The 14,454-nt window shown below is 36.5% G+C and overlaps 1 protein-coding gene across 5 annotated transcripts in view; it reads left to right on the forward strand.

Annotated features, from left to right (window-relative positions):
- The window catches only part of LOC101862393 (E3 ubiquitin-protein ligase HECTD1), a 56,412-nt gene that overhangs the window by 17,007 nt on the left and 24,951 nt on the right, over positions 1-14,454 (forward strand). For 2 of the 5 annotated variants that reach the window (XM_005090731.3, XM_013087501.2), the window contains exons 11-26: positions 402-543; positions 1,400-1,570; positions 1,974-2,202; positions 2,985-3,175; positions 3,648-3,809; positions 4,154-4,291; positions 4,796-4,942; positions 5,397-5,491; positions 6,010-6,024; positions 7,748-7,868; positions 8,563-8,697; positions 9,099-9,241; positions 9,468-9,611; positions 10,008-10,088; positions 13,168-13,266; positions 14,020-14,183. In XM_005090731.3, the coding sequence (XP_005090788.1) occupies positions 402-543; positions 1,400-1,570; positions 1,974-2,202; positions 2,985-3,175; positions 3,648-3,809; positions 4,154-4,291; positions 4,796-4,942; positions 5,397-5,491; positions 6,010-6,024; positions 7,748-7,868; positions 8,563-8,697; positions 9,099-9,241; positions 9,468-9,611; positions 10,008-10,088; positions 13,168-13,266; positions 14,020-14,183 (2,177 nt within the window). The remainder of the gene's footprint in view (positions 1-401; positions 544-1,399; positions 1,571-1,973; positions 2,203-2,984; positions 3,176-3,647; positions 3,810-4,153; positions 4,292-4,795; positions 4,943-5,396; positions 5,492-6,009; positions 6,025-7,747; positions 7,869-8,562; positions 8,698-9,098; positions 9,242-9,467; positions 9,612-10,007; positions 10,089-13,167; positions 13,267-14,019; positions 14,184-14,454) is intronic. The other 3 variants (XM_013087518.2, XM_013087492.2, XM_013087499.2) reach the window with 3 other exon arrangements.

A 14,454-nucleotide genomic window follows, 5' to 3' on the forward strand; every position in this document is an offset into this window, starting at 1 on the left:
TGGGGGGGGGGGGGGGGTACAAATCTTTAGTAACTGTTTGCCTGAGATCAGATTTTCTTTTCCCATTTTTATTACCCAGGTTTCGTTTTATTTATGTATATTTTTCACTGCATTAACTAATCTTGGATTGCTCTTCTGAGAATAATTTGTGACCAAGTGTAGCATCTTATGTCACATGTCTCTTGAATTAAGGTTATTTTATTTGTTTGTGTGCTCTATTCAAATATACTTGTACATCATTCATTGCTCAAACTAAGAGAAGAAGAGAAATCCTTGTATCTGTCTGCATTTTATTTAGATACAGTGCTACAATATTGAGATAGATATTTTTCATGTTTAAAGCTGTTTTTGCAGAGATAAATTGTTCCTCTAAAATCTTTTTATTTATTTATGGTTTCCAGGAAAGCCAGTCTTTCACTTATTAGGAAGATGTTACATTATATGGAGCCTGACTTACTTGGGGAAATGACAGGGCCAGAGTTCCCTTCTCCAAACTTTGCCTCTTCCATGACAGAGGTGCTGTCTATTGTTCTCGATGCTGAAGTAAGTAATTTTTTTCCTTTTCTATATTTTCTGTCAGAGCAAGGATGTTGGAGAACAAAGGATTTGTTAGTTTTCTAGAAAGAAATTATTTTCAATAAAGATGTGAGAAAGGAATGCCCGAAATATTTTGTCTTTGTTGATAGCTCTGTAAACTTACTCCAAAAAAGGGCAGTTTTGTTCCGTTCCAAGTCAAATGACGGCATGAGTAGATTCTGATAGGATTTTTTTTTTATTACTTAGAATTATATCTGATCTGGAGCAAAATAAGCAAAATAAGTTTAAGAAATGAGAAAAGACTAGAATTCTTCAAGTGCTTCGTAGAGTCATGCATTAAGTTTATGTCTTTCAAGCATTATATTTGAAAAAGCTCGTGAGAGTTTTGTGGACCATATTCAGGTTATAATCATCAGTGTCATTCCATAACCACCGAAATTTATTTCAAGGGGTTTCCATTTCCAAATAAAGCTGTTACTGTGCACTTGCAGAACGGTGCTGATGGTATTATATTTAACTTAAACTATATTAATGCAGTTTTGGTAAAGTGTTTTTCATAATAAAGCTTTCGTGCATTAGTATGGGTGTTAAAGATCATGTAGTGAATACTGTTCTCCATGGGTACATACACTGTTTTCAATATCAGTATGTTTTTTGTGAATTCTTATGTCTCTGTCTTTCAAAAGAATTTTAAAAAATGTCTTTCATCTATGGTTGGTCCAACTTCTTTGCTGTCCTTATGCTGTTTTTATGTCTTGTCAATCCCTTTCTCCAGCATCCTCCAGCTTCCCCCCAGCATCAAATACCAGCTATCGAGTCAATATGCTTCTCTTTATATTAACTTTTTTCATTCTGTGGCCAGGAGGATGATGATGGTCATGTGATTGTCCTTCAAATCATGCAAGATCTGATGCTGAAGTGTCAAGAGATTTTCTTGGAGCACTTTGCACGACTTGGGTTATTCTCCCGTGTCTTGGCCCTAGCTGGGCCACCATTGCAGGAGGAAGAGGGGGCAAAAGCAAAAGAAGACAAAGTAAGTCTCTGTAGGATTAACCATTAATGTTGGTAAGGGGGTGATGAATGTGACTGTTGCTCACCAGCTTAACTGTCCCATGTAATGGTGAAATGTTCCATGAATTGGTCGGTGCACCGATGCACGTTAAGTTTTTTTTCAGTTGAAGATTTTGAAGTTGGCCAGTTTTTGTGTAAGATTTGTACTCTTAAATGTGAAATGGGTCTTTGTTTTATTCTATTAGCAAGATGATTGTTGGGACTAACCTGATTGGAAAAACTACTGTTGCTGTATCGATGGTCAAAGAGTGCTTCATATATGATTAGATAAAAAAGTTATTGTTCAAAGTCCAGAAAGTAAAGATGGTTGAGTTGAACCCAAATTTTATGCTTTATGGTTAAAAAAGAATAAATTTTTTTTGCAGGAGGAAGACGAGACCAACCTAGTAGATGCCACAGAGATAGTTGCTGGGCGGCCTTACCACTGGCGTGACTGGTACATTGTGCGAGGTCGTGACTGCCTGTACCTGTGGAGTGAGGGGACTGCTCTGGAGCTGAGCAATGGCAGCAATGGCTGGTTCAGATTTATTCTGGACGGGAAGCTGGCAACTATGTACTCCAGCGGAAGCCCAGAAGGGGGCTCTGATAGCACTGGTATGTGTTTTTTGTTTTTCAAATGGAATTTTTGTTTTCAGCTTGAGCTTTCCCCCCCCCCCCTCCCCCCTTTTCCACTTTTTTTGTTGTTGAAAAGACTGGACCTTTGATATGAGGAGTGGGTGGAGGGTCTTAAGACTCGTGAAACTAGATCAGAACTAGATTTGAACCTTGATGACTCAGCTTTTAGTTTGTTGTCATGCAAATTGAGCTGATAGCAAGATTTTCGTTTGAGATTGTGTTATATCATTTTCCTTTGCTGTAATGACCTTGGTTTAAGTTTACTGAGGCTATTTCCGGAAAGATGGGTTTCTGTTCAGATACTTTTAGCATGCTATTCATTTTTGTTCATGTTTGGGCCTTTAAGAATTGTTTTTCGCTTATTGTTAATTTGATAATTTTATGCATTGCTTTGTGTTTTTTTAAATATAATTTTGACATTGTTGTGTTGTTTATGTTTTTCATTCAGTTTGTACTTTAGTTTCTTTTTTGTTTTGTTTTAAAAAGCTATGTTGTCCTTTTCAACGGTTATTCTGTTTAACTTAGCCTTGGTAAAGATTTGGTTTCAATGTTTGATGCACATTTGGTTTGTTTCTCAGTTTCCCTCAAAATGCATTTTTTTGTTGTTTTTTTTCCGTTATTGCATGTTTTTTTTTTTTTATATACATATCGAACGTCGGCTGACAAGAGGGATTAAGTATCATCATTGAGTAGGTGATAGCTTTGAAGGATGTTTTTATTGTGTATACATGAATAAAATTCTTTTTCTTACTACATTCAAGGTATTGTTGTTCCAGAAAATCGTGGTGAGTTCCTTGATAAACTCCAAAGGGCTAGGAGTCAGATCAAAACAGGTTCTCCCAGCCTGCCTGTTCTCTCTAAGGCAAGCCCAGCTCGCCTCGTGGTGGGCAACTGGACCCTGTCCTGCAAGAAAGATGGAGAGCTGCAAATACAAAACACTGATGGACAGCAGGTTTGTTGATGTTTATTTGCCCCACCCCCATTTCTGTTTTAAAGCTTAAAATGTGGGTGGTTAGCAGGTGTTGTGGTGTGGTTTGCTCCTTTTTTCCAATCAAATGTCTGTCGTCCTTATCTCTCCTCTTTCTTTTTTGTGTTTGTTACTCCCTTGTGTCACCTTTAATCTTGAGCACTTAGTGATCTTATTGTGTTGCAAGTGCTGTAAAACTTACTAAAACTAAAACTTGAAACTGGGTTAAAGGTTCTACAATTTTCTATGTTCTGTAGCTAACAGTGGATTGCTTTCTAGAATTATGTCATGATTTTTTTCTCTTCTTAGTGTGAATCACTAAACAGGAAATCATTTGTTTGAGAGATTTATAAAAAAAACCCCAAAACTGGCACATTTTGTCTTACTATAGCTTGTTAAATCCCATTACGTTACTGAAGTACTCTTTGAGGTTTCAATTTCATTTTTTCTGTTTCAGGCTACGATTCTACGAGAGGATCTCATGGGCTTTGTGTTTGAATCAAACCGAGGCACAAGACACTCATTTACAGCTGAGACCACCCTTGGACAGGAATTCTCTGTTGGCTGGGGTGGAAAGAAAAGTCGGAAACTCAAATCTAAGAATGCAATGCGTGATAAGGTTTGTTAAAGTTTGTTTCGATTTTTTTAAACTCCAGCTTTTTAAAAAATCAATGGCTGAAATATTTGCATATTTTCCATATATATATTTGCTAATCTAACTGCTTGAAGTGTTGACCATTCTTGTGTGTAGATAAAAACTCTAACGTGAAAATTAGTCTGAATTAAGGGTCAACAGAAGTGTTTATATATATAATAATCAAAGTTTATTTTTAGGGATAGAAATATAAAATGAGTGAAAAAGAATGTAAGCCAGAAACTTACTGTGAAAATACACTTACAAAATGTCAATCCTGCTGCTGCCTGAACTATTGTCTAATGTACCTATTTTGTCTTGTATGGCAGGTTCGTAACACTGCCAGAGAACTGTATGACGAGTACTTCAAGGCAGCAGAGGCCAAACCTCGGGGTGTTGTCTCCAAACTTTGTGCAATAGTTCAGCAGCTGGAGTCTGCATTTGCTCGACAGCTGAGCCAAATCAAGGTAAGTGAAAAAAAAAATTCCTTTATGCTTTATGACATGTTGAGAGACAATTGTATTATTTTTTAAATTATTTTACTTTTGTTTCCCTGGGTTAAAAAAAGATGCTTTAGGTACTGAATAAGTGCCTATGAAAAAGAGTTGGGCCAAATGTTGTGAAAATACTTTTTTTTGGTCAACATGAGATGCAATTTGTACTTTTAATAATGTCTGCTTCTGTCACTTGAGAATTTTTGTATGGGTCGCTAGGATCTAGTCAAAATTGTGTGAAGTTCTTAAGATTATATCGTAATGTGCTTGGAATGGGTTTGTCTTATTGGTTAAAAAGATCTTGAATGCATCAAACTTATGTGAAAGAACGATTGATGGAAACATAAAGATGTCTAATAATTGTCTGTAAAAAAATTTTTTTTGTGAGGTTGTTTTAAAATATTTACTTTGATTTGTAGAAAGCAGAAAGAAAAAAGCAAAATGTTAAGTACTTCTTTTTTTTTCCTCTTTCATCAGCCTTCAGATGAAGAAGTTTCGTGGTGCCAAGAAATGAGAAGTGCCTTGGAGGAACTAGTTGTGCTGCTGAAAGATGAGCACACCATTTCCTCCTTTGAGCTGTACAACAGTGGATTGGTACAGACGTTGCTGAGTATTTTGAGTAGTGTGAGTAATTTTTTTGTCTTGTTTTTTTTTCATTTTGTGAGTTTGACTAAATGGGCTGTGTGGCCATACTGTTTAGGGATTTGTCCTTAACCCATGTCATCACTTTTGAAAAGTGTCTCTTTGAATTTGTGTTTTGGTCCTTTCGTCCTTTGTGACCATAACAATACTTAATGCTGTATTCTTCTCTCCTCATTCATAACTTTACCCGGAACTGTGGTTGAGTCACTTTTCTTCCGGTTTAAAAAAAAAAGTAATCTTAACATGGGTGATGTAAGTGAATAATTAGAAGTAAAGGGTTCTAGTAGTTGTGTTTGTTGAGCAGTGTACTTTATTTGTAAAGACTAAGCTGATGCACAGTCGTTTCTTCTTTTTATAGTCAAATCATATGCAGTAGTTGATGTTTGTGTAATTGCAAAACATTTAAATGCTCTTTTTTTTTATTTGTCTTTTGCAGTCTTCTGATGAATGCTCGTTGAAAGAATCAAAGAAACAGATGAGAGGACGAATCAACATCTTCAAGAGTGTGTTCCATGATCACGAGCGTGAGAAGTAAGAAACAATTCCCCCTCTTTTGTATTTAATATGAGAAAAGTAGTTTGGTGATGGATTAGAACAGAAAGCTATGTTCTCTGGACCTTGCTTCTTTCTGATTCACAGTGACATGTTGTTGAATGTCATACTTGAGAAGTTTTCAGTTTTTGTGCTATACTTTTCTTGTCTTCTGCAATGTCTTTTTGTTTTGGAAAAGTACTAAGAAATATATGAAAGTTAATCTCATATTTCAGAGTTTTTTTTTAGGTGACTTTATTAGATGTACTGCAGGAGAAAACTGGCTGACAATTTTTATAACGGAAAGAGTTTGACATGATATTTTGCATTGATACAAGTATTTCAATATTGTTCTTTTATTAATAACTATCTTTATGTTTTTTCTACTGTACGAAGTTCATTCTTTGGAAGAGGGCTGTTACTGGGTGTTGGTTTGCTTATAGTTCGGTCAGTAAATCCAAATATGGAAAAGGAAAATCTTCTGAATAATTTATATTTATTTATTGCCATGTTCTCAGTTTCACAGACGATGGGTAAGAAATGTTTTGATTGTTGTCTTTGTTAAAAAAAAAATTTTCTTTTCGCCTTGCATGTAAAGGAATTATTTCGGTTCTACCATTGTCCTGTAAACTTTATAATGAAGTCACAATGCATGATATAATTTCATTAACTTCATTTATCATGTACAGTATGTAGGCCAAATGAAATCACAACACAGATTTGTACTGGGTCATTTCTGTCTGTATTCTCTCTTGGCCCCCACCTCAATATGATTGTGTTTGTATCTGTGTTGTTTTAAATGAAGTCAGACGGGGACCTCAATGCACTTGCTTAGGCTCTTTCACGTGTGGTTGGGCTTGCATGCTCCTCCCGACTTTCAGCAAAACTCAGACTAAATGAAGCAACGTGTCACAGTAACATTACTCTCCTGAATGAAGGTATAACAATCAGGAACAGCATTGACAAGGGACAGAGTCATGGAGATGACTTTCACAGAATAGAAACATGAGAAAAAAATTTCTATTAGATCTGTTTCTATTTGATGGCTTAAATTCTTTTCATGAAGCAGTTTTTTTCTAACACTTCTTGTATTATGCACTAACTGTAGGTTTACTAAGCTTATAGATGTTGTATAGGGTACCAAGCATGTATTTCTTATTTTTCAAGTTGTTCTTGAATACATTTTATGTAAAAGAAACATAAAAATGTAGGTGGGTTTTGTTGGTTTGTTGTTATTGTCGTTTTTTGTTGTTTTTGTTTTGTTTTATTGAAGAGATCATTGTCTTGCAGTGTCTTTGTTGTGTTTCAAAGAATCACAACCCATTTCTAGGGGGGCAAGAGTTGCTGTTTGAATATTGGTTCAAAAGATTTTTTTTAGTATCTGGACTATTTTCATTATAGAGATAGGACGGATCTGTTACTAATTTTGTCATGTTGCCTTGCTTTATTCACTGGGGAATATGTGTGCTTGTTAGTTTGTATTGCATCTTTTCAGTTCTGTATACTTTATACTTGACCTAATCTTTAGCAATGAACTTTGATTTTTAAAAATTCGTTTGGAAACCGTATCCTTTAATTTCTATAGATCCTCTCATTTTTAGTGAAATTCAAGAAAATGGTGACGAATATGTGTAGAAGGAACATGGTGTAAAATTATTCTTTTTGTATGGATTTGAATGTACAGGTGTTGCTTAACTTTTTATTATGCCATTTCTGAATAGAAATAGCAGAAATTAAGAATAACATCTCCATATTCAATGTATGTTAATGAAGGTCAGTAGCATGGTGAGTCTCATCAGTACAAGTAGACCAAGAGTTGAATTTAGGGGAAACGCCCTATGGAGTGAAAGGTAATAAAAATGCCCATCACTTATCAACGGGTGCTTCCCTTCTCCCGGTGGAATGGCACTCTTGAACATTTGTGTGCTGATCTTTGGCTTCTTTTCTAACCTTTTCCTTCTTTATTATTCCAAGTAGCCAAATTCCCAATGAAAATTTGGTTTGTTGTTGAGCTCATAGAAAGATGACCACTGATGAAGGTAGAGGGTTGTTATGGGGTCTTAATCCTTGGGATCACTCACTATAAAAATAATTGACCGCTTATTATAAAATAGTGAATGCGTGGTAATTTTTATTAATTTAAAAATATTTTTTATTGCTCACAAATTTTCCTACATCTCAACAAACATTAGTATGTTTTTCCATGTTCCTAATAGTTTCTTTGTTGTTCATTTTTCAAATGTTGCTTTTCCTCAGAACTATCAGTCCAGCGGTACAACTGACCAGAAAGCTCATCTCTGCCCTGGAAGCCATTGAGAAGCTGCCAGTGTATTCTTATGATCTCACTGGTTCAGGCTATGGCTTGCAGGTACCATACGTATGTCCCCTCCTTCTTTCACGCTCTATGAATTACAGAAAGTTTTGAACTACTGTCGTCTGTTCAGCATAACATTTTAAGGTTGATAAAAACTTTTAAAGTACAACTTAAATTTTTGGTTGTGTTTTTTAAACAGGCAGTTTCTGCACTTTACTTTCAGTGTACAAAGATACATTAGGTTGCATTGCAGGTGTTTTGTTAATCAAGTCAAATTAAGGTTTTGAAGACAATGTTGGAAAATTTGTGTCTATGTCTATGATTTTTGTTGAATTAAAAAAAAAAAATTATTGAATTGATCAAATGTTCCGTGCTGCAAAGTAAAGTAATGTAAGATACATTTTATCGAAGCAATTACCCATCACTCTAATCCTTTTACAGCTCTGCCTCGTCATATCATTGCAAGGGGGGGACAGTGGAAAAGTGTTAATTTTGCATGTTGAGATTTTATATATTTGTTCATTCTTAATTTCTCAAGTACATATGTCGTGTCTGCACATCCAGTGAATAACTGCTCTTTCCTTACCTCTTCCGAAGCCAACTTCAATTTTTGTTGTAGCCTGTTAACAGGAAGGGCATAGGTGAGCTGGAATGGAGCTATGAGATGGTGAAGGTTTGGGGTCCACTCGGGAGAAGCGTTAAAATTTTTTAGGACTCTCACCTAAGTCTTTCCCCTTTATCTGCTCTGTGTGTTCAGATCCTGACAAGAAGACTACGCCTGAGATTAGAAAAAGCCCAGGGTGAAAACACTCTGATTGACAGGACAGACAGATGCCTCAAGATTGAACCGTTGACCTCCGTAGCAGATCTGGAACGCTACCTGCTCAAAATGGTGAGTACTGGAATTTTTTGGAGAAAAACGCCATTTGTGAGTTTTGCATTATAGTATGCATCGATGTTTTTCAGGAAAAAAATGTGCAGGCTTTTCTGTTCCTGCTGTGGATGGTTACATTTCCAGAGTGTACTTCTTCTTACTAATTTAAAAAAAAAGGAGGGTATAATTCTTTCTGTCTGGAAAGATTCCAGAGTCGGTGGCAGTTCTGTATATATAGTGTTGAGGAGAGGGAAAAGAAAATGGCAACTACAACCTTCAAGGTCTTATGACATATTATGAAGAAAATATTTTGCATGAATTTAATTTTTCACAGTTTATTTTGTGGTTTACATTTGCACTGCTTGTCTTCATTATTAATGCTGATGATTTGTGAGAGTTATTTCTTTTTCTCTTCAAAGGTTGCAAAACAGTGGTATGATTTTGATCGTCAAACCTTCACATTTGTCAAAAAATTGAAGGAGCCGGGAACTCGCATTACATTTGCTCATCAGAACGACTTTGATGAAAATGGACTTTTGTATTGGATTGGCACAAATGGAAAGTAAGTGTGCAAAGGAAATGTATTCTACTGGACTATTGAATGTAGATTAGGTTCAATAATTTTTAGAGCTCATAACTTTTCTTGCAATTTTAAAAATTTCTGAACAGTTGTCTTAGAGTAAAACAACTCCTTTATATTTTTTATTTTAGTTTTTGAAACTGCATTGTATCATAATTCTTAAGATTCTAGGAATGACTAAAGCAAACATTTTTCTTTTAATTTCAAGAACTTCCTATGAATGGGTGAATCCTGGCCAGTACGGACTGGTGGTTGTGACGTCTTCTGAGGGCCGTAGTTTGCCGTATGGGAAGCTGGAGGACATCCTGAGCCGCGACAGTGCTGCTCTCAATTGCCACACAAATGATGACAAGTTAGTGTGTTTTGTTGTATTTGTGATGTTATGTGGAGCAGAAGTTAAAAAAGTGTTGCTTCACATTAGGTATGTCTGAATTGTTGTTTTCAACTTACAATATAATCAACTTTAACACTTTTAGAAATTTGTGAGAAATAAAACAACTCCTCAAGGTAGACTGGTGAAACGGTTTCAATCGTGACTGTTGCTGGCTTGAATGGCATGAAGTTTGTGCCCAAAGAATTGATTGATGCTTTGCAGATCATGTCATAGTTAATTTGGAAATATTTTATATAGGTGTAGGCAAAATTTTAGAATAGATACTTACGCTGCAAAATTTAATTTGTTTGAGATAATAGTCAAATATTTTTTTTTGGCCACTTTGCTCACTGAAAATATTTCTGGTTTCATCAGGAAAGCTTGGTTTGCCATTGACCTGGGAGTCTGGTTGATTCCATCAAGCTACACACTCAGACATGCCAGGGGTTATGGAAAGTAAGTATTGATGAATGTAATGTTTCGCTTGCAACTGAAATAATGTTTTCACTCTAACAGAACTTTGGTCTTAAAAATCTATTGTATTGTCAAATTTGGGAGATGTTCAAGTTAATTTCTCCTATCTTTTAAATCAACACTATATTGAATTCAGTGGTGAGCAAATGCTACTGCAGTTCTTAGTTTTAGTAGATTTAGTTTTAGTAGAGCTTTTACGGCGCTCGCAACTGCATAAGGTAATATGAGTGCTGGAAGATTAGATGTGTTACAAGAGAGTAACAAACACCACAAAAAAGAAGGACGGGAGATAAAGACGATAGATGTTTGATAGGAAAGAAGAAACAGAGTACACCAGAGAACCCGCCAACCACCCACTTACTGCAGTTCAAGAATATGCATCTTTAATTAAAGTGAATAGTGTCCTCCGCACTAACGTGTTTAGAAACTCATTGATAGTTTTGGTGTTCTCAAATAAGTCTTAATTAGCTTTATGCAGTGGGTTGTTTTGTAGGTACTGTGGTGTAGTGAGTTCCTCCTTCTTTTCAGTGTCATAATACCTTCATCTGTTCCTGCAAAAATGTTGTCATTATACTGGTGTACTGTAAACTTCCAATTCAGCAACATTTTTATAATTTAGTGTTGGGGCATAGAATGATTTTCATATCTATTGCAGGTGAATAGTGGACGCTAGAGTGTGGTCTGCTCAATCTTCTTCTTGTCGGTATCTTTTTGTTCTATTCATATCCCGTGATAACGTGGCTGTTACATTGCCAACTGGGGCTGTGCATTGTGGGTGGTTGGGGTGCTCCCTGGTGGAATCTACTTCTTTGTTATCACACTAGGTTTCTGTCTGTCTATAATGTTCTCTGAGGCTTAATTCCCAGCAGTTTTACATATTTTGACTTTGTCAATTGTGTCTCAGGAGTCCTCCATACCCTCTAGCCTCCAACAATCTATCTGCTCCAGATAGACATTATATACCAACGGAAAGGGGATTGGATGGTCTTTCAGACCTAGCCAAAAGATTTCATTTTTTGTCAAGTTGTTACTAAAAATTACACCACCAACCCCCCCTCCCTTAGAAATCACACTTTCCCAACAATCACAAAGAAGGAAAAAAATTGGTTAAGAATTTACATTTATTTCATAAAAAAGTGCCTTCAATTCTGCATATTATGTGCTAAAGACACACCATTCTGTTGGAAAATTAAAAAAATGAAGGCCGTTCCAGTATATCCTACAATTCCCAGTTATTGCCCCTGAAGTTGGAAATTTCATATCATGACTTCTTGCTCTTAAGCCTCCTGCAATAATCTATATATTCCAGATTTACATATTATATACTAATGGAAAGGGAATTGGATGAGTTTTCAGACGAAGCCAATAGATTTCATATTTGTCAAGCTCTCTTGAGATGTGACCTATTTTTCTTGTTACTAAAAATTAATGCAGAAACAAAAATTAGACTTCCCGACAATCACAAAGAAGGAAAAAAAAAAGTGTTTTACCATTTAGAGTTTACATTCATTTGATAAAAAAGTCCATTCAATTCTGCACGTAATGTTTCAAAGACACTTCAATCAGAAAATAAACGAATGTGCATTCTACATATTCTCTGAATATTTCACTTCTTGACAATATCATCAGCAAAACAACACCAAATTACTCAGAATGTAATACAATGATACAAAGTGATAAAGTTATCACGCTCCACCCCCTTTGAAACAAGCAATTTGCTAAAAACGAGACAGCGGCATCCAATGAATAAAACTAATTGTTCAAAAGGATCACCAAATGTGGCAACGCCAGTCTACCCCATCACATGTTTATCTACAAAACAATTTCTCTTCTGGCTAAAACAAAAAGTCTTCAAACCAATAAAGGTCATCAGGGGTCAGCTCAGTCCACGTCTTGTACAATAACGCCTTTTCGGCACCTTGCATAGAATTCTGTATACTGATTGATGGGAGCTCTCGTGGCCTAGAGGTTAAGGTGTTGGGAGGTGCAGACCTTGTGCTTGGTCACATAGAAAGCGCAGTGAAGGTTATGGGGATGCCCTGTCCTTGCCATGAGTAGCATTGGTGGTGGTAGATACTGTATCAGGCTCAGGTTGTCGGTGGTCACTGCTGGAATAATACAGACAACAAAATCCATACATTTTCAGCTTGTAAGTATTGAACTACATTACTTTGATTAGTTTAGACTTACAACTGCACACATAAAACTACAGGGAAGAAATAAATGACAATGCACTTGTGATTAGTTCCTGAACTCGCATTACGTCATTAACCGGCTGATGTAAACAACTCCTTATCAACCTGTGCTGCGTGTAATACATTTTTTAAAGAAATACATATCCACATCGAATATTACAAAATCAAGAGTAAGAGGTCAATTTCAATAAATATTTGTTTTAAAATAGTTTTTTTAAAATGGCTGTGATATTTTTCATTAAGTTGAACTTGTTAGATCTGCACACTGATAGCATGGATAAAGAAACTTTCCTACTTTCGGACTCACTCCTCGCGCATAGAGGAGGTTCATATTCTTCGTTCTCGCCGGATTACACTTCATTGGGGGGGGGGGGGGGGAGGGGGGGGGGGCTATTCGTCAAAATATTCACCGTAGCACAGCTGTCATTTAGATTGATGTCAGAGTCTTCTGATTCCATTTTAACTGCTTTTTCGACTGTCTTCTGAGTGCCCCTGAGCTCCGCAACAACATGAAAAATTCAAATTGGCGGATGCAGCGCAGAAATTGCGCTTTTGAGTCGCGTACATTCAGAGCGAAAATTTTATTATGATACCATCAATTTTAATACTAATTTTATGGGTTTTTAAAAAGTTAATTTAGTCATTTTTATTTCATAAAAATACCTTACCGTACTTACGCAGTCTTATATTTATAAAAGTGAATACATTTTACAGGCGAAAAACCACAACAATTGCTATTGTATTTATTTATATGAAATTCTAATGCATGAACTGCTGGGAGTTAAGTGTTTTTTATGTGGATATGCCCATCTTGTTCTCAAAAAGTCCAACTGTGATCCAAGTCTACCACGGTTTGATGGTTTCAGGTCAGCCCTGCGTAATTGGCACTTCCAGATGTCCAAGGATGGTGTCACCTGGCAGACTCTCTACTCCCATGAAGGAGACACGTCACTCAACGAGCCGGGGTAAGTTGGTCATCAAAGAAAGCTGTTTTGTTTTCCTGAGTTGCCTGAGTGACATTCTCAGTCTGTAGACCTAGTATGTGGCGTCGGTGGCCTAGTGGTTAGGCTCTCGGACTCGCTACCGTATGGTCGTGGGTTCGAATCCCGTCAAGGGCCTGACGTTGTGTCCTTGGGAAAGGCACTTTACACGAATTTCCTCACTTCACCCAGGTGGGAATGGGTACCCGGCTATAGACAGCGAAAGATCTTGTCAGTTTGTTGGTGTTTGAGCGCTTAATCGGCTGCTTGCACTGTATGCTTCCCGGGAAGCTGAGAATGTTTCTGAGTGTTCTATGGTCTGCTGGGGTAATAATATAGTGTAAAGCGCATAGAGCCTGCTGTTGAGCGGAGATATGCGCTATACAAATGCTATTTATTATTATTATTATTATTATTATTATGTGCAACAGTTCAAGATGCTTGTTCTTTCAACAATCATCCCGTCAGTTATTTGTCTGTCCTTCAAGTGCAATGTTGATGTTTGCTCATAACCCTGCTCAATGCCAAATTTCCTCTTTGAAAGTAATGCACATTGAGCATATTTTTAGAAAATGAAAATGCATAGCATAAATGCTATTTACTATTATTATTATTGTACGTTATTCTTCATAACAAATTAAATAAAATAACATAGGGGGGGGGGGGGGGGGGGGGGGGTCAAGGATTGAAGGGATGGGTGTTCTCAGTTCTTTGTATGGGCTTGCTCTTTGTCTCCAGATCAACAGCTTCGTGGCCTGTAGATGCCCCGAGTGAGGAGAAGCAAGGCTGGAGACATGTGCGTTTGCATCAAACAGGGAAGAATGCAAGTGGACAAACGCACTATGTCTCACTGTCTGGCTTTGAGATCTATGGAACCGTCACGGGAGTCTGTGATGATATTGGTATGTAAAGTGTTGAAAATTTGTTTGCATTATCATTTCTTTTTTGTGTGAATTGTATTCATTTGGTGACTATTTCTTTTTGCAAATGCTTATTATATTGTTTGTGTAGGTTCTGTCATAATAAATGGAATATGGTTGTGATAAATGTTTGCTGAAAGATCACTCGTTTAGGCTCAAAATGTAATTCACCTCAGCTTAAATCTAAGGATTCAGTTATGCTAAATAGATCTCTCTTAACATTGTGATCCTACTTGTGTAAATCAAGCTGTGT

The sequence above is a fragment of the Aplysia californica genome, unplaced genomic scaffold, assembly GCF_000002075.1.
Source record: "Aplysia californica isolate F4 #8 unplaced genomic scaffold, AplCal3.0 scaffold00021, whole genome shotgun sequence".
Taxonomy (NCBI): Eukaryota; Metazoa; Mollusca; class Gastropoda; order Aplysiida; family Aplysiidae; genus Aplysia; species Aplysia californica.